The 24,241-nt window shown below is 48.1% G+C and overlaps 5 protein-coding genes across 5 annotated transcripts; 3 read left to right on the plus strand and 2 right to left on the minus strand.

Annotated features, from left to right (window-relative positions):
* Positions 1 to 180: 180 nt before the first annotated feature.
* On the plus strand, positions 181 to 2,229 carry F5147DRAFT_758226 (uncharacterized protein; the record flags this gene model as incomplete). The annotated part of the gene is made up of 7 exons (XM_041440396.1): positions 181 to 407; positions 481 to 576; positions 646 to 779; positions 828 to 1,389; positions 1,519 to 1,680; positions 1,729 to 1,813; positions 2,168 to 2,229. Exons 2-7 carry the CDS (start codon positions 556 to 558, stop codon positions 2,227 to 2,229), a joined length of 1,026 nt encoding a protein of 341 aa, XP_041297741.1. The 5' UTR covers positions 181 to 407; positions 481 to 555.
* A 9,688-nt stretch (positions 2,230 to 11,917) lies between these two features.
* F5147DRAFT_568026 (uncharacterized protein) lies at positions 11,918 to 12,562 on the plus strand (the record flags this gene model as incomplete). Its single annotated transcript, XM_041430879.1, has 4 exons — positions 11,918 to 12,049; positions 12,105 to 12,233; positions 12,288 to 12,433; positions 12,487 to 12,562. Coding segments are annotated over 4 exons (483 nt in total), but the record flags the coding sequence as incomplete, so codon positions are not given.
* A 162-nt stretch (positions 12,563 to 12,724) lies between these two features.
* F5147DRAFT_649102 (uncharacterized protein) lies at positions 12,725 to 13,568 on the minus strand (the record flags this gene model as incomplete). Its single annotated transcript, XM_041433319.1, has 5 exons — positions 12,725 to 12,750; positions 12,938 to 13,105; positions 13,160 to 13,179; positions 13,271 to 13,322; positions 13,433 to 13,568. 5 exons carry the CDS (start codon positions 13,566 to 13,568, stop codon positions 12,725 to 12,727), a joined length of 402 nt encoding a protein of 133 aa, XP_041297743.1.
* A 3,350-nt stretch (positions 13,569 to 16,918) lies between these two features.
* F5147DRAFT_769016 (uncharacterized protein) lies at positions 16,919 to 18,139 on the minus strand (the record flags this gene model as incomplete). The annotated part of the gene is made up of 6 exons (XM_041441013.1): positions 16,919 to 16,999; positions 17,052 to 17,247; positions 17,308 to 17,452; positions 17,501 to 17,678; positions 17,730 to 17,924; positions 17,975 to 18,139. The coding sequence occupies 6 exons, from the start codon at positions 18,137 to 18,139 to the stop codon at positions 16,919 to 16,921; spliced, it is 960 nt and encodes a 319-aa protein (XP_041297744.1).
* Positions 18,140 to 18,997: 858 nt separating this feature from the next.
* On the plus strand, positions 18,998 to 23,705 carry F5147DRAFT_649104 (uncharacterized protein; the record flags this gene model as incomplete). Its single annotated transcript, XM_041433320.1, has 9 exons — positions 18,998 to 19,458; positions 19,514 to 19,874; positions 19,923 to 20,190; positions 20,308 to 20,692; positions 20,741 to 20,871; positions 21,060 to 22,844; positions 22,903 to 23,005; positions 23,130 to 23,257; positions 23,278 to 23,705. The coding sequence occupies 9 exons, from the start codon at positions 18,998 to 19,000 to the stop codon at positions 23,703 to 23,705; spliced, it is 4,050 nt and encodes a 1,349-aa protein (XP_041297745.1).
* Positions 23,706 to 24,241: the final 536 nt, after the last annotated feature.

The raw sequence follows: 24,241 nt of genomic DNA on the forward strand, positions 1-24,241 counted from the left end.
GTTTCGTTTGGGTCGCGTCCTGGGAAGTTACGTCCTTATATGTACCGTACTTAACTGCTAGCCGGGCCCACCCCACCTGACCGTCACCGCTTATGTTACTACTTAGTAATATCAGTAGATGTGCTACAACGTTACTAATTAGAGGGAAAAGTCTACCACACAAGACTTCAGCGATTTCTTCAGCGATTAGCAGTTAGTGCTGCCGCAGTTCGGTCCAGAACCTAGGTTCGAACCCGGACCTTTGCGGACTGGACCAGTGGTTCGGTCACAGGTCCGGTATTTTTCCCGGACCGAACCCCCTGATAGGTCCTGGGTTCGGTATTTTCCTGGTGCATGTGAACCGGTCCGGATGCGTCCGGACCGGTTCGAACCCAGTTGCAACGAAGCATCGAAGCTTCATGTTCCTGGTGAGGCTTTCTGTTTAAGTATCATTCTTGCCCGTCAATTTAAAGTCTTCTCCCCCTTCTATCCTACTTGAAGTAATTATATTTCTTTTCATCCGTCCTCATCATCCAACCTGAGTTCTCCCACATTCCTATCTTGGCATCTTCAGCCATGCAACTCATCAAGGCGCCAGTAAGTTACAACAAGTTCACTGTCTGTCACAACTGGCTACTAGCTGACTTCTAATGTCGCTTGTTTCAGGACATACTACCTACAATTATGAATCACTACACCGCGGCTCTGCCATGTTTTGGCCTCTCTGAGTTGGTGTTTCTGCCATTCGTTGGCACTTTGGCATTTCATGGTGCGGAATCCTTGTGTTTTGATGTTTTATGGTGTGCAACCATTTATATTTTAGTTTAAATATACTTATTGTTGCATAGTTTTCTACCTGCTCTACCTGCTACAACTATGTCGTCTGCATGTCACCCTGATGGCTCGCTGAAAGATGCAAGTGAGATGGAGTGGTACAACGACATCGACGATGACTCCCCAATGCTTCCTCTTGCTCCCGCTCCTACCCCTGCTCCTACACACAATGGCAATCTCAACTCTTTCATACGTTGTTTGGGTCGAGCCATCAAACCTATGGAGAAGATTCGTGAGACTGCCAACAATGTGCCAGCTAAACGGTCAGCTCTGGGACCTCCACCTCAGCGTGCCCCTGCCCCCAAGCGAGCATTTTCTCGTACCAGCAGCAAAGAGGACGAGGATGCTGAAGAAGAAGCTCCGCTGCTCGAGGATTTTACAGACGATGAAGACGAGAATGAGCACGAGCATGACGAGGCTTACCAGAAGACAAAGAAGCTTGGTGACCAGGATCGCGAAGACCGTAAATCTCTCAAGAAGGATGAACGCAGCGCTGACTTAACTACGGTATTTACTTTGGAGAAAGGTCGTATCAACCCCCACACCCAGGAGAGTGAAGATGGGTGGTGGTGTGAGGTATGCAAGGCCAACAATGTGCCACTACATCAGTGCTTTTTTAAGGGTGGTATCTCAACTCGATGCACTCACATTGCACACCATCCAAAGTGCCATTTCCCAGTTTATCGGGACTGCTGCGTACAACAGGGTTTTGTCATGCACGATCGTGCAATACCTCAGGGCTGTAAGACGGCAGATATGGCATGCAGTCAGGCAACCTTGGACGCCTCTCTTCCTCCCAAGGTTCCTGCATTCACGAAGTCTGGACTCATGGATTACATTGTCGAACTCATTGTGGCCGAGGATGAGGTGAGCGACTTTCATTTTTGACATATTTTAAGATACTTATACATGTAGGCGTTTCAACTTGTAGACAAGGGACCCTTCCGCCGCCTTCTTCAGTATCTTCGGCCATCACTTTCAGACCGAGATATTCCCCACTGTACGAAAACTCGGGATGAAATACTTGAATGCGCAAACATGGCAGTCGAGCGTGTGAAAGAGAAACTCAAGCTTGTTGACAGCAAAATTTCTATGATGTTTGACTCGTGGACATCTTTACCTGGTCATCCTTTCCTATCCATCACAGCGCATTACATAGATTCCCTGGCCGAAAAGCCTCAAGAGTGGGAACTCAAGACAGAGCAGCTCGCGTTTGCACCCATCCATGGCAATCACAGTGGCGCGAATATCGGGAAGATTTTGATTGAGAATATTGACAAATACAGTATCCGCACAAAGCTTGGGTGGTTTACAGCTGACAACACTACTAACAACGATACTGCCATTGAGACAGTTGCTCGCTCTATTGACCCTTCTGGTGACAAGTGGAATCCGATTGAGCGTCGAGTACAGTAAGTTTGTCCACTAAATACTTTAGTTAAGATTGCTGATGAGTATTCAGTTGTATGGAGCACGCACTCCACTTAGCAGCAAAACATTTCGTCGAAGAGGTTGCGCCCACACCAGCAAGTGTCTTGCACAAGAAGGCAGCTCAGCAGGCTGAAGATGAGGACGATCATGAGGAAAGTGTTGAATTCGAAGTCAGCAACACCATTGGCAAAGCGCTCGCATTCATTGCACAGGTGAGTTCTAAATTATTCTATCTGCTATTGTATACTGACACAACACTTTTTTTCAAGGTACAGAAGTCTCCTCAAGCTCGAGTTTTCCTTCAGAAGTGTTGCAAGGAGGTGAACAAGCCCCCATTGGAGCTTTTGGGATGGGTTCGCACACGGTGGGCGTCTCTTTTCAATATGTTAGAGCGCATTTTTCAATTGCGCAAAGTTAGTCGTTTACTAATACTACATGATCACATCGCTGACTACTTGATTTGTCATTGTTCAGGGCGTGAACAGATCCATCCAGCTCGCTGATGACAGCGACGAGGTCCCGAATTTAAAGGGCAAGTTATATACGAATTTCAGGCTTTCGGCACAAGAATGGACAGAGTTGGACTTGATGCGTGAAGTCCTCCAGGTTTGTCTTTTCTCCTCATCTTTCATAGCTCATTGTGTATGCTTATGTTCTGCACACCCAGGAACCTGCAGATGCTCAACAGAGTTTTTCGGCGACTCGCGAGCCAACAGTATGGCGAATGATTCCGGTTCTCGAATGTCTTCAAGAGACACTTCAAAACATGGCAAACACATCAAAATTCAACCGCTTCTCAACAGCTATCGAGGCTGGTATCATTAATCTATGCAAGTGGTATGGTAAGACAGACGACACAGACATATATTTCATTTGCCTTGGTATGTAATTTATGTATCTTGATGTCTTTGAATGACACTGACCTTTTTGTTGCAGCGCTTGATCCCAACTACAAGATCACATACACCAAAGATAAATGGGCCCCTTGTTTTTTCAAAACAGGGATGCAATGCCTTGAGAGAGTTGTACGACACTTGTTGTCACTCGCCTCTTGTGGTTCGTATACTAACTAATCTTATATAGTTTGATCTATATCATCAAACCAGTACTTCGTCACAGGCTCCTACAGAGCCATCTATGGCTGTACCACCTTCGCTTGCACGCCAAGGCTCATATGGCCATAGCTGGATGCGCAGCTCTATCAAATCGCATGTCACAAATGACGCAGCCACACAAAGGCCTCATCAAGAACTTGAGGACTATCTGGATGCACCGCTTGAAGACATTGACAATGTAGTGGCCTGGTGGGGGGTACGTCTCTTTTTTTTTCATGTTACATGTGTACTAATACTACTTTTCAAGCACCATTCTATCCAGTACCCGACTATCTCCCGCATTGCAAAGGACTACCTTGCGATTCAGGGATCGGCTGTTGCATCTGAGTGTGCATTGTCAAGCGGCAGCATCACTGGGACTGCACGTCACAGCTGTTTACAGCCAGCAACATTCGAGGCTCTTCAGTTGCTCAAGAGTGCATACCGTCAAGGCCACATCTCTGCAACAGTCCAGGCTGATTTTGCTGCTCCCCGCGTCGTTGTGAATGAGGAGTTCTAGTAGCTATTGATACTTTACATTTCATTGTCATTTTGCTAGTAATTTACATTTTTTTTGGCATTTGGAACATCGGTCCAAGGTTCGGCCACCATACCTGAACCTGACCAATGGTCAAGTTTGGGGTTCATAGATATAGGGCCATGAACCTGACTGAACTGGACTTCGGCAGCACTATTAGCAGTGACTTGTAAGGTATTTTCTTACCGGCTATTACCCAGCTGTACCCGGTGTATAGCCGGGTGGCTATATCCGGTGTATAGCTGGGTGGCATAAACCGGTAATTCCTGTTGATTCTCCGCACCATCTCCCACAACCTACCAACATGCGAACTCGTCGTCTACGACGACGAGCTCGCTTATACAGCTCAAATTCAATCCTTTTTCAAGCGCATTTTTGCCTCTTTGCATGGGGACATGTATTTTATATCTCTGTCATATCGCGCGTTCCGGACCTGGACCAATCTCACACATCATTTTTGGCCTTCCGGATCTGGCCAACTTCTATCCATCGTCTGAATCCGACCCGCATCTAACTTCCATGCCTTATCCCTTTATATGTTCCTTCTCCAGTTAGACTATACTCATTTTCTGTACCTCGTTTCATTTCCACCTTTATTTTCCTATGTCTTCATCTCTGTCTTCATTTACTATTTTCCGATAGACTAGTGTTTGACTTTTCTATATGCTCCGTCCACAGCCTCGCACAGCTTCGGGCTGCGCAGACTGATTCTCCGTTAAGTCCTCAGCAGTATATAAACCCTGTAGAATCTTTGTACTTCCTTAGTTCAAATATTATCTTAGACTCTGCTCATTCCCTTCTCCGTCCGACTTGAGTTTCTCCTCTTGTCGTCCTCCGCTAGTCTTAGGATCGATTCCTATAGACTTCTCATCTCCGCCTCTACCTCTGGTAGTCCTCTGCTGTCTCCTTTCTAGTTCGGACATTGTCCGGATTAGTCTTATCCCTTGTTCCTGAATGTCCGCCGGAATTCCCGCACATCGGACATCGGACTCCGGACTCATCCGACAACCTTCGGACATTGTCCAACAGCCCTCGGAAGTTAGGGGCACATACTCGGGTAAGGGGCGCAGCGCACGAGCTGAAGCCAAGCCCTTCGGATTCGACCCTTGAGCACGTTCTTAACAGTATATTCGAACTCACACCTTACCGAGTATACTTACATCTATGGCACCTACAACCACTCAGACAAACCTCCGCACGGCGGGCTTAGTAACTGCCCGACGTGACTCTACTCCCATAGTCGATGCATTCACTAGCTTCTCACAGCGTCGCGCTAGTGTGCAGGGTGCTGCATCCAGCATCTCTCAACTCATGAATCATCCACACCCAGAAACCCCAACTCGCACACCGACCGGATTCCTTCCGGAAAACGAAGATACTCCGGGCGGAGATCTGCCGGATGACGGGGGAGGTGACCCGGACGATGAACCTCCGGAAGACCCGACTGATGATGAAAACGAAGGTCTCGGTCCACAAGACCTGGTCTTCCTCCGCCTTTCTCAGGCAATCAATAACCTGGCGCGTAACAACTGCCGATCCGCCATCCCTGACGACTCTAAAATCAAAGTCCGAGAACTGGACACCTTTGATGGCACTGAGCCCCGGAAGCTCCGGGCGTTCTTTGTCCAATGTGAGCTTAACTTCCAAGCTAAGCCGAAGTCTTTCCGCACCGGCCACGCTAAGGTCAACTTTGCGCAATCATACCTCAAAGGCATGGCCCTTGAATGGTTTGAGCCGGACCTCCTTTCGGATGATCTCACGGATCGTCTGGAATGGATGGATGACTACTCCGAGTTCATGTTAGAACTCCAAACTAACTTCGGACCTCATGACCCGGTCGGAGATGCGGAAATGCAGCTGGAACAGCTCTATATGCGCGACGGACAGCGTATCAACAAGTATGTTGTAGAGTTCCAACAGCTCACTTCCCAAGTCCGCGGTTGGGGCGACGGAGCTTTGCGCCGTCAGTTCTACAATGGACTTCCGGCTCGCATCAAAGACAATCAGTCGTCAAGGAAAACCCACCACTCTGTCCCAATACAAGACTCTCACCCAGACTATCGACGCTCGATACTGGGAACGCAAGGGAGAAGTCTCCCGTGAAACCAAACCCTCTGCATCCGCCCCTCCTGCTAAACAATCAGCTCCGACCTCCAACTGGAAAGAGTATTCCGGCGGACGGTCCGGAAATGCCTTGGCTTCCTCCTCCGCCAAACTTCCGGACTTGACGTCCAAGCTCAGAAAAGACGGTAAACTCACCTCCGAGGAATGCCAGAGGCGCATGGAAAAGAAGCTCTGCTTTTTCTGCAGCAGACCCGGTCATACTGCCCAGGACTGCCTAAAGTCCACTTCCCATGCGGCCAAAGGTCGTGCTAGCACAGTAATTCCGGAAAACCGGAGGTCTCGGAAGAGACAAAAAATTAGTCCGCAACCCTCTTGACTCCGCGCGGGACGAGGGTTGCGTTGACTCAACCCGTGCAATGGAGCTACGTCTCAATGCTGTTTCTCTTTCCGATCCAAACTCGCTTATGCCAAATATCTCTATTTCTACTTTTCCCGATATCTCTCCGTTCCTGGCTCTAGTAGATTGTGGTTCCTCCCATTGTTTTATAGAAAGCAAACTAATCCGAGAAAATAACATTCCGACCTATGCAATCTCTCCGCTTCCGCTCCATCTGTTTGATGGTACTTCTAATGCCATGATTACCGAGGCAGTAGATTTACCGATCCGGTTTCTGACCAGCATGGTTACCTCCGAAACATTTTATGTTACTCCTTTGGACTCATCCTGTTCCATCGTTCTAGGATATAGCTGGCTCACCCGACACAATCTGTTGATTGACTGGGTAAAGGGCAGCATCGTTTTCCGTCCGATTCCTCATGGAGTGCCTCCGACCCCTCCGACCTCACTTCTGCTGGCTCCGGTGGAAATCCCTTCCATAACCTCGCCGAGTCCCTCCGCTGATAACACCATTCCCAATATTCCCCTAATCAATGCAGTTGCCTTTTGCCGGGCCTGTAAATTAGAGGGATCGGTCCAGTTCAGTATTTTCATTCGTCCGTCTGGTGTCAATCTCTGCTCCACTACACTCTCCTCCGAACCTCCGAACCTATCCGGAATCCCTTCAGAATATCACGAGTACACGGATGTCTTTGATAAAAGCAAAGCTGGACAGCTCCCTCCCCATCGTCCCTATGATCTTAAGATCGATTTGGAGGAAGGAGTGGCTCCGCCCCTTGGCACCATCTATTCCCTTTCTCCGGTTGAGCTTGTAGCTCTTCGCAAATTCCTTGATGAGAATATTGCGACCAGACTTCTTCATTCCTCGTCCTCTCCGCACGGAGCCCCTGTCCTGTTTGTCAAAAAGAAGGACGGCTCCCTACGCCTCTGCGTAGATTTCCGAGGACTCAATAAAATCACAAAGAAAGACCGCTACCCTCTTCCCCTCATTTCCGACCTTCTCGATTCTCTGAGCCGCGCTAAAGTTTACACTAAAATTGACCTCCGGTCCGCTTACCATCTAGTCCGGATGGCGGAAGGAGACGAGTGGAAAACTGCTTTCCGGATGCGCTATGGCTCCTATGAATGGTTGGTTATGCTCGAGGGTCTCACTAATGCTCCGGTGGCTTTCCAATGCTTTGTCAATACCATCTTCGCCGATATGCTTGACATATGTGTTATTGTGTACCTCGACGACATCCTCATTTATTCCGCAGACCTTGCATCCCATAAACAACACGTCCTTGAAGTTCTCCAATGCCTCCGGAAGCATCGGCTATATGCTAAACCAGAAAAGTGCGAATTCCATTCCGACTCCGTAGAATACCTCGGCTACCTCCTATCTCCGGCCGGACTTACCATGTCTTCGGACAAAGTCCAGACTATCTGTGACTGGCCGGAACCCCGGAAAGTTAAGGATATTCAATCGTTCCTCGGGTTCGCCAATTTCTATTGTCGCTTCATTTTTAACTACTCGGATATTGTAGTTCCACTTACGCGGCTCACTCACAAGGATGCTCCCTGGAATTTCTCCGAGGATTGCCGGAAATCCTTTGAAACTCTCAAGAAAGCCTTCACTACCGCTCCGGTGCTCACACACTGGATGCCGGATGTTCCTATCGTCGTTGAGACGGACACTTCTGACTATGCTATTGCCGGAATACTTTCTATAGTATGTCCGGACCAGGAGCTCCGCCCGGTTGCCTTTTACTCCCAAACCCTTTCAGCTCCGGAACTCAACTATGACACTCATGATAAAGAACTCCTAGCTATCTATGAAGCTTTCCGGTCCTGGCAACACTACCTTGAAGGCTCTGCTGAGCCTATAGACGTCGTCACAGACCACAAGAACCTTGAGTACTTCGCTACCACAAAACTCCTCACCCGCCGCCAGGCCCGCTGGTCGGAATACCTCCATCAGTTCAACCTCATTATCCGTTTCCAACCCGGAAAACTCGGAGCTAAGCCCGACTGCCTAACTAGACGTTGGGACATCTACCCCAAAGAGGGGGATAAGGACTACACTCAAGTTAATCCACACAACCTCCAGCCGATATTTACCACAGAACAGCTCGCTTCGTCCCTCCGGGCATCACACCTAGCAATTCCGGTGCTCCGGGCAGCTGTACTAATGGATGTCGAGCAACTTCATGAGGACATTCTGTCCGCCCTTCCCCATGACCCTATCGCTTCCAGTCATCTTCTGGATCCGCCGGACCCGAGATGGACAGTGGACGAAAGTGCCTCCATCTCCAAGTACTCCGGAATACACATGACCACCCGCTATCGGGACACTTCGGTCAGAACTGGACCCTGGAAGTTATCCGTCAGGAATATACCTGGCCCGGAATCCGCGCATATGTCAAGGACTATGTTAAGTCTTGCATGACCTGCGCCTGAGCCAAAGTTCCGAGGCATAAACCATATGGATTGTTGAAGCAACTCCCCATTCCCGAGAAGCTGTGGAATTCTATATCCATGGACTTCATTGAACAACTCCCCAACTCGTCCGGCTTCACCGCCATCCTGGTAGTCATAGATCGACTATCCAAGCAATCCATATTCATTCCGACCTATGACACCATCACCTCTCTGGACCTCGCCCGGTTATTCCTCCTCCATGTGTTTTCCAAGCATGGTGTTCCGTCCCATGTTACTTCCGATCGCAGTATGGAATTCGTTTCCCACTTCTTCTGGTCGCTTGGAAAAGCACTTGACATGATCCTTTACTTCACTTCCGGATATCATCCAGAAGGTGACGGACAAACCGAGCGAGCTAACCAAACCCTAGAACAATACCTCCGGATCTACTGCAACTATCAGCAGGATAATTGGTCGGAACTGTTACCCTTGGCCGAGTTTGCGTACAACAATGCTCCGAGTGCTACCACCGGAGTTTCACCATTCTTTGCCAATAAGGGTTATCACCCGAACATTTCCATACATCCGGAACGTGATCTTTCCTCCGCCCGTGCCCGGGATTATGCTATAGATTTAGATGAGCTTCACCAATTCCTACGAGAAGAAATGTCCCATGCCCAAGCATGATATCAAGGACCCGCGGACGCTAGACAGAAACCCGCTCCAGACTTCAAAGTCGGAGATCAGGTCTTCATTAAAGCAAAATATTTCCGCTCGACCCGACCATCAAAGAAGCTCTTGGAAAAGAATCTTGGTCCATTCGACATCATTGCTCGTCCCGGCACTCATTCCTTCACCATCCGTCTTCCGGACGCTATGCGATCCGTGCACCCCGTATTCCATGTCTCTCAGTTAGAACCCGCAACTCCAAACATCATTCCAAATCGCATCCAACCTCCTCCACCTCCGGTATTAGTCGACGGAGAACCGGAATACAAAATCTCCGAAATTCTGGACTCCAAGATCGACCGCCGGAGACGTCACTGCCAACTACTATACTTAGTACGTTGGGCCGGATATGAGGGAACAGACGAAGAAACTTCCTGGATACTCGCAACTGAACTCGGAAATGCGCCGGAACTTCTATCGGATTTCCACTCGGCATATCCAGATAAGCCGGGACCAACTTCTAACAAAAAGTAAAAAAGACATGCATATATTTACATTATTTAGGCGTCCGACATCCGGACTTCAGATCCGACAACCTAAGAATCCATCTCCATGTCTCCGCCGGATCTGCCGGCCTCTTTTTCCGCCTCCTCCCCATTTTCCTCCTCTGGAGCATCCTCTACATGCATCCGGAAACCATTCCTCAGACTCTCCATGAAGAGAGCCTGAAACGCCCTCTGCTCCTCCATGAACCGGAGCATGTTTTCACTCACCCGGTCCATCGCAGCCCTACTTCCTTCCGCCGCTGCAACACTCCTCCCCATCAGCCCATTGGTCCGGGCCAGTTCCGCCACAATGTTGTTGGCGGCTGTGACCCAGGCCTGGTCATCATACTCCACCCAGTCTTGATCCTCTCCAATGACCATCCGGGGATTGGAGACTATTTCCATGTCGTCGTCGATGTCCTCCGGACTGCGCTGACGTCTTTTTCCTTTGCCCTTGGGGCTCGGAGATCCCTCCGGACGCGCGCGTTTCTTGCCTTTGCCTTTGCCGGCTGGCGCCTTGACAGGCGGATTTCCGCCAACGCACTTCTCCTTGGACGCGCGGCACTGGTCGCAAGTCCGGATCTTTTGGAAATCATTAGTAATCATCCGGATCCGGACAAAACAGAAGACTCACCCTAGGTGTCTTGGACACTACTGCCCAGGTGCAAATCTTGCGCCTAAGGACGCACATCTCACACGTGACCTCTGGATCCCCCGGACCAGAGGACTAACATGTTGTTAAACTCCGGAAGAACACAAAAAACCCCATCCGACTCACCTCCGGCGCATTGCCCATCCTAGCCTTTGCCAAACGCTCCTGCTCACGCTCAGCCAACCTTTTCCGAGTCTCCTCGATATCCTTCCGCTTCTGTTCCTCCATCCGTTTCCATTCCTCTTCCGCCTCCTTGCGCTTGCGTTCCTCTTCCTCTGCCTCTCTCCAAGTGTCTGCCTCGAGTCGCGCGATTTCGGCCGCGATTTCGGCCTGCCTCTCTTGAAGGAGTTGCCGGGCGGACTTTGAGTTGCCGGAAGTGGAGTTAGACATGTTAAACAGTAATTGGAGTTAGGGGGAAAGTTTTAGACGTCTCATGGGCGCCCCGGCCTACTTATATGTCCAGTTCTATTTTTACGAGCTCCGCCCATCATCCTGCATTCATAGAAGTCCGGTCCGGACTTCCAGATCAGAAGCCTCGTGGGCTCGGCCCTAAGGGGGGGATACTGTCATATCCTGTGTTCCGGACCCGGACCAATCTCACACATCATTTCTGGACTTCCAGATCCGGCCGACTTCTATCCATCGTCCAGATCCGACCCACGTCTAACTTCTGTGCCTTATCCCTTTGTACATTCCTTCTCCAGTTAGACTATACTCATTTTCCGTACCTCATTTCATTTCCGCCTTTATTTTCCTATGTCTTCATCTCCGTCTTCATTTACTATTTTCCGATAGACTAGTGTTTGACTTTTCTATACGCTCCATCCACAGCCTCACATAGCTTCGGACTGCGCAGACTGATTCTCTGTTAAGTCCTCAGTAGTATATAAACCCTGTAGAATCTTTGTACTTCCTCAGTTCAAATATTATCTTAGACTCTGCTCATTCCCTTCTCCGTCCGACTTGAGTTTCTCCTCTTGTCGTCCTCCGCTAGTCTTAGGATCGATTCCTATAGACTTCTCATCTCCGCCTCTACCTCTGGTAGTCCTCTGCTGTTTCCTTTCTAGTTCGGACATTGTCTGGATTAGTCTTATCCCTTGTTCCCAAATGTCCGCCGGAATTCCCGCACATCGGACATCGGACTCCGGACTCGTCCGACAACCTTCGGACATTGTCCAACAGCCCTCGGAAGTTAGGGGCACATACTCGGGTAAGGGGCGCAGTGCACGAGCTGAAGCCAAGCCCTTCGGATCCGACCCTTGAGCACATTCTTAACAGCAGTCCTGAATATTTGTCACGTTTGTTTGTAACAGGACGAAAGAGAACCTGCGAAGTGGCGAAATGCTGGTGTGCGGAGACCAATGGCCTATCTTTTTGTATGCCAACCACGTTTATGACCCTGAAGATCCATGGTGCGGTCTTCTTAGGAGCTGCTTGCTAATATATGTGAGTGTGCACTCATATTTTCATATATTCTGTTCACTACACAGTAATTCATCAGGCCTACAAACATGTTTTCACGTCTCCAAGTTCGGTCGACAGGGAGCTGAAAGCTACGCGTTCTGGAAATGCTCGCCTCCATGGCATGAATTCAGTCACAATAGCTTCCCTTGCTTATATTGCAACTCAGGTTTGTCAAGCAATCACACTTCTGTGGCAGGATGATTTTGATGTAAGGCTGAAGGTGCGATTTGCTCTAAGCTCGTCCTCAGTGTTCTCGCGGACCGACACATCCACAGACTCGGAAACATTTTATCATAGCCTACTCGATCTCTTGGAAGACCCCGAGGAATGTCAGGAGGTTGATGAGCTACTGATTTGGTGGAACCGGTATTTTTAATCATCCTTCACCATGTCGCTAAGGCTCATTGCTACTTATGCAGCCAAGTTTTTCCTGCCTCCTCTGCTGCCAAGAGACCTATCAGTGCTAACAGCGCCCTATCCAAGATCCGACAATGATGCATTGCCCTCAAACAAGCTACAAATACTCACATTGTCTCCTCATAGTTATTTTGACACTTTAACATATCTATCCATACTTAATAGAATGATACCCTACTTTGAATTTTATCACACCACAGACAAAATTGCAGGAAAAAAATGTGCTATAGTCTGTTCATTTTAGCTCGTTGTCGCATCCATCCACCCTGCCATGTTATGTAAGATGAGATCAGGAGCCAACATCATGCTTGTGAATGAAAATGATAAGCAAGCATTGTAATATTCTATGTGACTACGTCATTTGGGGGTTAGGTGTCAATTCACTGTCGTTCATAGCCTGAAGTGTGCGCTTAGCAGGCTCGGGCATCGCAGACTAGCATTACAACTACATACCTAATGTCAGCACCGGGTGAGTTGTTGTTGATGGTGCAATGAATAGCTCTGTTTGTATAACCCGAGCATGCAGGCGCAGCTCGGTAGTGCGCTGCGGGCACTTGACACCTTTGAGGTGTAGGTAGCGTTGGTCCAATGCAGTCCAGCCATATAAATATTTACTTGAGGCTAGCATTTGTTCAGTGATCGGGGAGTATAAAATGATAAACCAATTGTGCATACCATTATAAATCTCACCAAGGCTAGGGCAAAATGATAGTGAACTGTCGCATGTCGCCTAAATCGTGTATGTGGCAGAACCGAGCTTAACATACTAGTATCACAACTACATACCTGTTGTCAGCATTGAGGGAGTGGTTGTCGATGGTGAAATTACAAGCTCTTCCTACATAACGCAGGCATACAGGCACAGCTTGGTATTGCGCTGTGGGCACTTGGTACCCTTGGCCCGTAGGCAGCGTTGGTCCAACGCAGTCCGGCCATATATATATTTACCTAAGGCTAACATTTGTTCAGTGATTGCAAATGAAGTAAAAATAGCCGACGGTTGCATGCCACGACCAGCGGGGGGCGGAATTGTAGTGTATTGCCAGTGATCTTCAAGTAGGCAGCCTGTTGGCTTATCCAGCATCTCGGCGATAAGTTGCAATTAGACTGTCACAATTACGCATTTGGCAGATTCCATCAAAGTAAGTCCGGGTATTCAAAAGTTTCTCATGTGGGGTACAATTCTGATAGTTTTTATGCGAATTTTATGCTAGATAAAGCTTTCTAAGGATTTATTTTTTTCGGTGTAGAGACTCATGCCTCTCATTGTGCAATATGGCAGTTTTCACTGGGGAGTACATGGCACGAACTTGTAGCATCACTCTGTGTGCTACCCGCAGCTATCTCTATATGAGGCGCAGCTTTCCCGCACAACGCGCGCCATGCGCGCGTACCTTTCCCGCGCTTCACGATGTATATGCGCGCGCGCTTTCCCGCGCTTGAGCGCCCTATAGCGCCAGCCATCCAGAAGCATCCATCCACTGTCCACCAAGTTCCCTAGTGCGTATATTTCCATTTCTCACATTTGCATATCGTTCCATCTTTATTTTTATCATGGACCCTTACTTACATATATCTTTACATACCTTACTCGGTAGCGCTTCGGCTCCGCATGAGAGCGCTTAGGCGCCATACTTAAGCGCCAGCAGTACATACTTACTGACTAACTTACTCTCCCACCAGAACGACAGAGGACTTACTGGTTACTACCCACTATTCACCTAGCAGAACATAGTAGAAATCTATTTGTTTACACCTTGCATCTCCCTTCTCTTGTCTTACATCATATCATCACTTAAGCAAACTCACTCTTACTCTCTCTCGTATCTGTATACACGCGCACGCTTTCCCACGCTTCGCGCCATACACGCGCGCATTCCCGCGCCTTGCGCGCACCTGCGCTTTCTCGCGCTTCGCATTGGCCAACCAGTAGCGCTTTCAGCGCATACCTCTAGATCCTTGCTGCACTCGCTTCCCCTTTAGGGTCAAACGCACTTGTCGTCTCAAGTATAGCAGACTAGGCAACGCATGACCTTACAACAATTATAGATACAGTCTGGAGCATTGTTCATGCCTCGCTGTATCGTTGAACCTTCATCGGGTCGGTTACCTGATGTTACTGTCGTATAGTCTTGGTCTCTTGATAGTTGTCCTTACAATCTTGATAATATCTTGTACCATGGTTGTGACCTTAAATAACAACTTGTCTTTTGTCCTGTTCGTTGTAGTGCATTGCAAGTACACTTAGTAAAATTTTAGGCAGTACATGATGCATCACTGAACGGGCGCTACAGACTTCGTAAAATTAAGTACGGTCAGATGTTGTGATGCATCATGGGTCCATGCGTGATGCTACATACTTAGTGGGTGTTCCTGTACATGCAGGACTTCAACAATAGATATGGGTATACTACAGCATCATATTACTAGTACTACAAAGAAGTTCGACGACAAATATAGGCAGGCAGAACAACCACACACGCGAGAGAATGGGTTTTGCTGTGTGTTTGCGCTGAGGCTGCGTATTAAGAGGAATGCAGGTAGGTATTGGTATGCAGGAGGCCAGCGCTGGTTGCTATAAATGGACAGCGATGGCACATCAAAGAAGGTACACGCATGCAAAGGGGACAGCACAGGCAATGGCGGGAGGAAGGAAACAATGCATCATGGTGCATCATATTAGTATGCGGGAGGCCAAGTGCTGGTTACTATAAATGGACAGCAACGCCGCATCAAAGAAGGTACACGCACGCAAAGGGAATGGCAAAGGCAGCAGTGAGAGGAAGGAAACAATGCATCACGGTGCATCACAATTTTAAAGGGCTGATGCATTATGTATAACCTATCAATATATCATGCATCATAATGCACAAGCCGAATGCATCATGATGCAATGTATTTGCCTGCGTGTAGACTGTAGCATTGTTGCATCACTTGATACCTTACAACTACAATGATTTCTTGCATCAATATGACAGGGTCGCCTGATGAATGGACATAATGATGGACATGCTGAAGCACCTGCAGATGCACCTGAGCAAACGCCCGACTACCTCGCCATGTTGACTCATCCAAACGCACCACCGATGCCTCACACAGGAGAGAGACATTGCCTCCCTCGCATTACGTTCTCTTTCAATCCTGCGAGGTCAAGTTGGACCGTCAATCGAAAGCAATTTCCCCTGCGGCCTGCTTATGCCACCACATTCAATGGATGTCAAGGACTCATGCTCGAGAAAGCGGTACTGGACCTCCATACAGATTCATTTGCGCACGGTCAGCTTTACACTGCGCTGTCAAGAGTGTGATGTCGGCGAGACATTCAGGCGCTATTTCCTACAGAAGCTGAGGAGAAGACGACGGCGAACATAGTATACAGATAGCCATTACTGTAATTCAGGGAGAGAAGATATTGTAATAAACAGACACATGACATCTGAAGGTGATCGGAACGCTTGTAATAATAAAAAAACAAAAACTGTGAAGGGTCCTGGGTTGCCCGGAGGGCTGTGGTATATGATTTGTTTGATGATAGAAAGCTGGCGAGCTCCTGCATATGGATGTTCGAGTTACTACGCAACACGCTGTAGAGACTCATGCCTCTCATTGTGCAATATGGCAGTTTTCACTGGGGAGTACATGGCACGAACTTGTAGCATCACTCTGTGTGCTACCCGCAGCTATCTCTATATGAGGCGCAGCTTTCCCGCACAACGCGCGCCATGCGCGCGTACCTTTCCCGCGCTTCACGATGTATATGCGCGTGCGCTTTCCCGCGCTTGAGCGCCCTATAGCGCCAGCCATCCAGAAGCATCCATCCACTGTCCACCAAGTTCCCTAGTGCGTATATTTCCATTTCTCACATTTGCATATCGTTCCATCTTTATTTTTATCATGGACCCTTACTTACATATATCTTTACATACCTTACTCGGTAGCGCTTCGGCTCCGCATGAGAGCGCTTAGGCGCCATACTTAAGCGCCAGCAGTACATACTTACTTACTCACTTACTCTCCCACCAGAACGACAGAGGACTTACTGGTTACTACCCACTATTCACCTAGCAGAACATAGTAGAAATCTATTTGTTTACACCTCGCATCTCTCTTCTCTTGTCTTACATCATATCATCACTTAAGCAAACTCACTCTTACTCTCTCTCATATCTGTATACACGCGCATGCTTTCCCGCGCTTCGCGCCATACACGCGCGCATTCCCGCGCCTTGCGCGCACCTGCACTTTCTCGCGCTTCGCATTGGCCAACCAGTAGCGCTTTCAGCGCATACCTCTAGATCCTTGCTGCACTCGCTTCCCCTTTAGGGTCGAACGCACTTGTCGTCTCAAGTATAGCAGACTAGGCAACGCGCGACCTTACAACATTTATAGATACAACCAGGAGCATTGTTCGTGCCTCGCTGTATCGTTGAACCTTCAACGCGTGCCTGTCTGTTCGCTGGCGCCAGGGTCGTAGAACCATTCGTCATTTTCCAGGTCTGCAAGGCTATTTTCAATCTAGCATCCCAATCAATGGGCGATCCAATCACGCATGTTAGAGTCAACTCACCCAATGTGCCAAAACAGCAGCAATTATATCAGGCTGTGGTGCACATACACTCGTCCGACCCTCACTGGCCCAACTTAAATTCACGACGATCTCATCAGACTGCTTATATGTGGCTCCATTGAATCCATCGTTTAGCGTCAGGAAGAGGAAGATCCATGCCTGCCCATTGGACAGAGCACCGTGGATGAATTTGCGTCTGAAATATAAAGTAACAAATTAAACATATAAACCCAAAAGCTCGCAAAGATTTACTTACTGCAGATTCTTAGCACAGGTATACATCTCGCATACTGCCTGAGTGATATAGTTCTCACCAAGTTTGTTGTACTTGGCTTCTGTGACGAAAAATCCGAATAGTCCCATCACTTTGAGTTCCTGAAGGCTCGCAGATTTTAGGTAACCTAGAGGAAAAAATGAGTGTAGAGGAGGGTAAGTTAAGGCAAACCTACGATCGGACACTACCCTGGCACAATCTAAGAACCCTGAAAGGGTTTCCGCGCTCCCTGGAGCGATAGTCATCTCTGGAACACAATACTCCATGTTGAGAAGGAAATGCTTGTGGCGGGGTAGCATTGCAGCTGCCCAAAACAGAAATGCGTCAATCCAGGTCCTTGCACCTGCCTCATTCTAATGCCAGCATGAGTTGCGAGAGGGTTGAAAAATTATAAGCTTATGCACATCCCTGGCAACATGATTTTCCAAGAATGATAGGTGGCAATATAAATTGCTCGATGACCACAGTTCTCCTTCTTCTTCAAGGACGGCAAGGTCTCTGGCACGATCCTCATAGCCGTCTTTCATTGCGAAAAAACCACCAGGCATGATGTTCAACCTGGACAGATCAGACATGATCATACTGGAGAATGAAGAAGACTGTAAAAAGTGAGTCACTGGGAAATTATTTAATAACAAATAAGGCGCACCTGGGGAACTTCCGCCTGCAATTTCAACTGGGTGATTATATGGCGCAACATGTTCTTGAATTGTTCCGGAGTATCATTCTCGTTGATCCTACTTTCGAGTTGAGAGAAAGATTTGAGAGCCTCTTGTAGTCCCTGAGCAAAGTGCTTGTCTTTTTTAGGGGACATGGCAGTTGTTAGAAGCTAACACTCAGGACACGCTAGTGAGAATATAATAAGAGATGGCGGGACAACGAGAGACCACCTGTGTTGGGAGACGACACCTGAAGTGAAACGAGACGTATTATATATGTGAATGCACGTGATAATGTAGAAAACTATGATGCGATGATACGATGACGACAATAACAATTCAACCTCAGTGAAAACTGGTTATGACGGATGAGCATTGAGATGTTACTTACCATATATGTACTGTGATGAAATGTGCTGATTGCAGTAGTCTATGTCAAGAGGTGGGGAAAACCTTAATTCCCAACATGGTGCTCGTCGTTATATAAGCTAGAAAGCTCTAATGTACCGCCACTTGAAGTTTTGAGAGCAGCGTTCTGAGTTATTCGACAGCGGCGCAAGATCTTGATAAAAATTTTAACTGAGCACTGGAAGGCCCCCATTTGTACTACTTAATAATACATCTAGATAGTCAGATCAATGAGATAAGAGCATGGAATGACACTACTAGCCAAATCAATCTGTCCGGTTGTAAAAACTGAGAACATGTGACCAATATAACGCGAGACGTGTGAATATTGATATGACGCGCTCACACATGTATTGACGCGCCTCGTCTCTCCGTTGCCTCACACCACCATCAAGACTCATTCATTTTTGCATACTCTCATTCAAATTATGTATTCTACAACACAATTGCATGCACAGATTTCCCAGCAAGTTATGAAAACTCGGCTCCTATCAGAAACGAGGCGCATATAGCCACGTTGCTTGAAGCGACGGACTTCGTCGGATCAGATCCCAACACATATTCATCAGTATCTGGACACTCTAATAGCCCAGACATAGACTTCAATGTACAATTATCGGATGATACCACGCAAAGTTACAGCATACCAAGAAAACTTCCCTAACTTATCGCCTCCTTCTCAAGGTCCTAGCTCGTACTGGGGCCGATCAGATTCAGACTCACAATGTTCTTCTTCGGTTCCTGATTCCGAGATTGATATCGAGGAACAATTATTACTAAACATGCTGGACTCACTTTACAACGTGTACATGGCTAAGGTGCTAGCGGTAACCATCGGTACCCAACAACGGTGGAGGATGCTATGCCCTGACTGCAAAGAATGGGTCCAGACTAGCGTATCATCTCAACTACCTCTCTGGCATCCTGGGCAGTTCAGCTCGTTGAGCAACCATCGAGGCAGCCGTAAGTGCATCAAGGCATCGACCGATAAAACAAAACCTATGTTTGTTCGGACCGTGTCTGATGCGCCTTTGTCTCGTTCCCTGAGCCTTACATCCGAACATAGGTATGTTTCATTTCGGCTCTAATTCATTAGACGTATTTACATCATATGCCTGCAGACCTTGTCGTGTTCTCTCACCTGTTCTTAATAGTGTCTGCACTGGAGTTCCCGTTGTCTGGCCAGAAGACCTCCGTCCCTTCATCATGCTCTTTCCTTGGGAGCGCTATCATGATGGCCCAGACGCCCTACCTTTCCTTGTAGGCACTCGAAATCCCAGCGCTCTTCGCCTCCGATCTAAGCGCTGCTTGTCACATGGTACTCCCTGTGACGAGTGCGCCGAAATCCCTCTTCATGTTGAACATCTGGCAGATATTGCACCCATTCCAAAAGCGCACACTAACTACAAGTTCTTAGGTCTTGCACATATGCAGGACATTGCAAGGACTTATGCAGAACAAATCAAGCAGTTGAAGCTACAGGTGAGTCTGCTTCATTTTTTTTGTGTATATACTAACTCTAATTAGCAGCTAAATGATTCACGCAAGTACATGAGTGTGCTCACACAGCTCGACGACTACAATCGACTCCTCATGGCTGTATCTGAGCAAGACATCCCTCGCCTCCAACAAATCATTAATGTTGCTTTACGCAATGGTGCCAGCATTCGCCAGGTGGTCAACAAGCTTGAGGATGCCCTTGAGGGGGCGTACCACCCTCGAGGCTATGATGCGAATGACCTAGATATCGCTACACTTGTGTATAGGCTCGGTGGACATCAACTTCTCTTCGCACTAAGTCAGAAACTCGCCATCCCTTCCCTTCGCACCCTCCGTACTTGATCTGCCTTCACCATCATCGCTCCCACAATCGGAACAATTCGTGATGAGCACTTTGACAACAATATTCAAGCAGTTGTTCTTAGTGGTTGCACGGATTCAGTCTTATGCGGTGTCAGTCTTATGATTGACGAGATCGCACTCGAGGAAATGGCTGTCCATTTCAGCAAGTACAACAAGGTCGGTGGTTTGTGCTGGAAGCACTCACACACTATCGATCCTGTCCTCCGGACCTACGAATCTGCAGTCTACATTGCGCAGAAGATCCACGATGGTCATGTCCATCTGGGCAAGGAACTGACTGTTATGGGAGCCTTGTGTTTTGGCCGGGATGAAATATTCCCTATATTAGCTGCTCCTACTTGCAAGACCGAGAACACCAATGACATGGAGCAGATCCTTGCTAAAGCCATTTCTCGGTGGAACTCAACTGGTGCGGCGGTGCAGATCGGACCAGTCTGGTCAGTTGCAACTGATGGTGATGCTACTCAATGCACCGCTGGCCATAGGCTGTTTGTCAAGAGTCCACTCTCTGAGGGCTCAGATTTGTATGGTACACTTATCAACATGCCGGGATTGAATCTGTTCACTGGTAACAACGAGGTAACGCTCGACTTTGACTTCAAACACATATTCAAGCGTGAGTGTTTTCTTTCTTATATCAAATGCTTAATGATTAGTTTAATCCAGGCATATGCACTCTCCTTTGATCTCCTGCCGGTGTTGTACTCAACAATGGTCGCATCATCAATTCAATGATGCTCGCACGGTACCTCGTATGGCTACCTGCCTTCAATGAAGCGGCCGTCACCAAACTTCTCTACCCAGGCGATCCTCAAGATGTCCCTCGTGCTGTTGAGCTTGTGCTTGCCGTCATTGAGTTCTCCAATTCTCAACATTCCATCATGAACGACTCGTTTTCGACTGACATTGACACTCGTGCGGATCTCCAATCAATTGCTCTTCTTAGTGCTCTCTTGGAGTCCATCCTCCTGCCTTTCACTGATGTCTCTCTCTCCCTGTCCGAACAATTTGTACTGCTCAGTCAATACTCTCATCTTACGTTCGCCTTCTTTCATGCACATCGACGCTCATTCATGTCTTATCAATTGTATTATGACACACAAACAATGGTAAAGAACTTGGTATTCTGCCTCGCTAAGCAACAAACGCTAGACCCCTACGCTCCTTTTTTCCTTGGGGATGTTGGGGACGATCCCCTCGAGATCCTTTTCGGGCGCATGTGCATGATTGGGGGCCATAACTCCACGTCTTCGTATGCTCAGGCTCTTGATCGTTTAGGAGCTGCGAAGGATATCGACGGTGTCTTCAGGCATCATCCAGAGCTGGATTCAGGCCACCGGCGCCTCAAATTAACGTGTCAGGAAGGTGTTGATCACATCAATCGCGAGATCTGGAAGGGCAATATCATTTCCGGCCGATGTGATCTGCCCATGGCATGGCACAGTGGTTGTGATACTGCTCTTTCCATCCTTGCCACATCCCAACTCGAGCCAACTCATTATTCATTTGCAGAGCTTTTCAGTGTGCCTGGCATTGATATGCTACGTCCATTTGGACAAAACAGGTACCTCGGGATCACTACAGACAACGACCTCGAGGACACCAGTGAAGTTCCCTCTATGCCTCCTCCAGTTGCAATCACCCCTCTCTCTCAGTGTCTAGAGACAGTCTTGGCACATGATCACGACCACTCAGTTCCTGACCCTGAGGTCTCAGTGGGAGGTGATGATGACAAAGAAATAATGCTTACTTTCCAGGAGGCATTGATTGACGAGTCATCCACTGACACCCCTGCTCCCTCCTCATCTTCTCAGCACATCCCTCGAGACCCGTCGACTCCTGCTTTGCCACAGGGGCCTGGAATACACCCCGACGATTACCTCCTATACAAAGGAAGGTGGATCCACAAACAGACGATATGTCGTCTCGTGATCAACAAGGATTTTATCTCCAAGTCCCTTAATTGCCTTGAGCACGTCTGTGGAGGTTATACTAAAGTCAACAAACGTGTTGATGTATCTGCAGGTCGTATCACAGATCCCAATCTCTTTCTTGTCGGGGACATTTTTCTCACTGTCCTTCACTCTGGTCGCACTCTTTCGATTGGTGTACTTCGTTCCACTGCTGTCAGCCTCAACAATATCTCTCGTGCATCAATTAATGTGACAATAATGAAGGCATTGCGAAACACGGCTAAGATAACCGGTCAACTACTCAGTCTCGTGGCAACTGACCCTTCTCCTGACAGCTCTCAGTCGTTTTTATGGGACGGGGGATACATCAAGGCTCATTCCATTATTCAAGGAACATTGGAGCATACAGAACATGTCGTTATGGTCACTGTTCCTGGTTCCCTCGTCGAACCAGTCAATCCCGAGGCCACTTTCATTCGCTTAAGGGACGATGTCAACACTGACAAGTTTACTCAAGTACACGGCAGCCAAAGCACCTGGAAGATCTCTCAGGACATAATGCAAGCAGCTTGTGAACTCCTTTGGGCCAAAGCCAACGAGTTGAAGGTCACCCTGAAGTCTATTGCAGTCATCATTCCATCAGATCCAAACATGTTCCCTTACCGACTCCCAGATGGTACATTTCATGTTTTTAGTTTCACACTTTGTTTCTAATCATAATTTTATATTGTTAGGCACTCCGGCAGTCATTTCTGTCGAGGCCAGCAACCAACTCACAGCGTCCAAAGGAGAGCGCATCACAACGTGTCCGCTTTGCGACACCAAGGTCATCGACATGTGTGATCACTTAGGCCGTCACATATTATGCGCATTGACACTCACGCCCGAGGAGCTGCCTTTGAAGGAACTGGTTAGTTTTTTAAAATCATGTTACTTTACATTACTGATTGGCTCTATATAGGTCGGTCTTCCAAGTCCCTGTGGTTTTTGTGGTTGTGCTGGAGCACCCGAGTGCGCTATCACAATCACAGTACCTAGCAGCGGAGCACCTACCTGGGAAACGAAGTGCATATACAAGCACACATTCAGGTATGGATCCGTCGATTCAGGATCAAAAAAGAAGCCCTGTCACAACTTGCCCCTCAAATGCGAACTTTGCCACCCTGTTCTCCCTCCTCAACCCAGCAAGACCATGCGAAAAGTACCCATTCTCCCCGTTGAATCTGTGTGGCGCTACAACATGATAGCACACATCCTGGACCAGCACGAGGAGTACACTGTCCCTGGACATAGAGAGGCAGGAGTTCCATTGCCGGTAAGCATTTGGAGGACGATGAAGCTTACAGATCTCGAGCAGGGCGCTTCACGCATCCCAAAGGATCGCTGGCAGCCCTCGTACAGTGGTTCGTCGGAGCGGGAGAAGGAAAATGTACCTGTAGCGTCGGGTTCTCGTACTAAACGTCCTGCCATCGAGTCCGCTGGATCTCTTCTCTCCAAACGAGCTCGTACATCCCTCCAGCATAGTACTTCACATTAGTTTGCTTATTTTTCACACCCTTCGTAGTTCCGTTGCTTGATCCGTTTGTTGCATGCTCCATACCAACTCTGTATGCATAAGTTGCTCTGATTTGTGATCGAGACAGCTACTATATATGGCTAAATTATGGTGACTGTAACGCTGTCACCGTGGGGGGGGGGCCGTCCAAAGTTACGCCAGGTGTATGTCATGAACTCTTATTTCCCCCACCTCTTGGTCTATGTTAAATTCGCCACAACCCTCCGGGCATCCCAGGACCTCCATCAGTTGATGTTGTGGAAAAGTAAGCACCAGAGAGAATTCAACAGAATGCAAACCATGCAAAGGTTACATTTGATGGCTTATGAGATATCAGCGCTTCAGCCTTAGTAGGACCGAAACTCGTCTCAGTTGTAAGCATGACGCTTACATGACGCAACTTACCTATGACGTCAGATGATGACGACCTGCACACTTCTGAAGCATATACGAGACAAACTGAGAATGGACTTGCAGGGTGAGGGTGTTGGACTATTGTATCTTACTTGCTATGATGT

The sequence above is a fragment of the Suillus discolor genome (assembly GCF_016758755.1).
Source record: "Suillus discolor strain FC423 chromosome Unknown F5147scaffold_6, whole genome shotgun sequence".
Taxonomy (NCBI): Eukaryota; Fungi; Basidiomycota; class Agaricomycetes; order Boletales; family Suillaceae; genus Suillus; species Suillus discolor.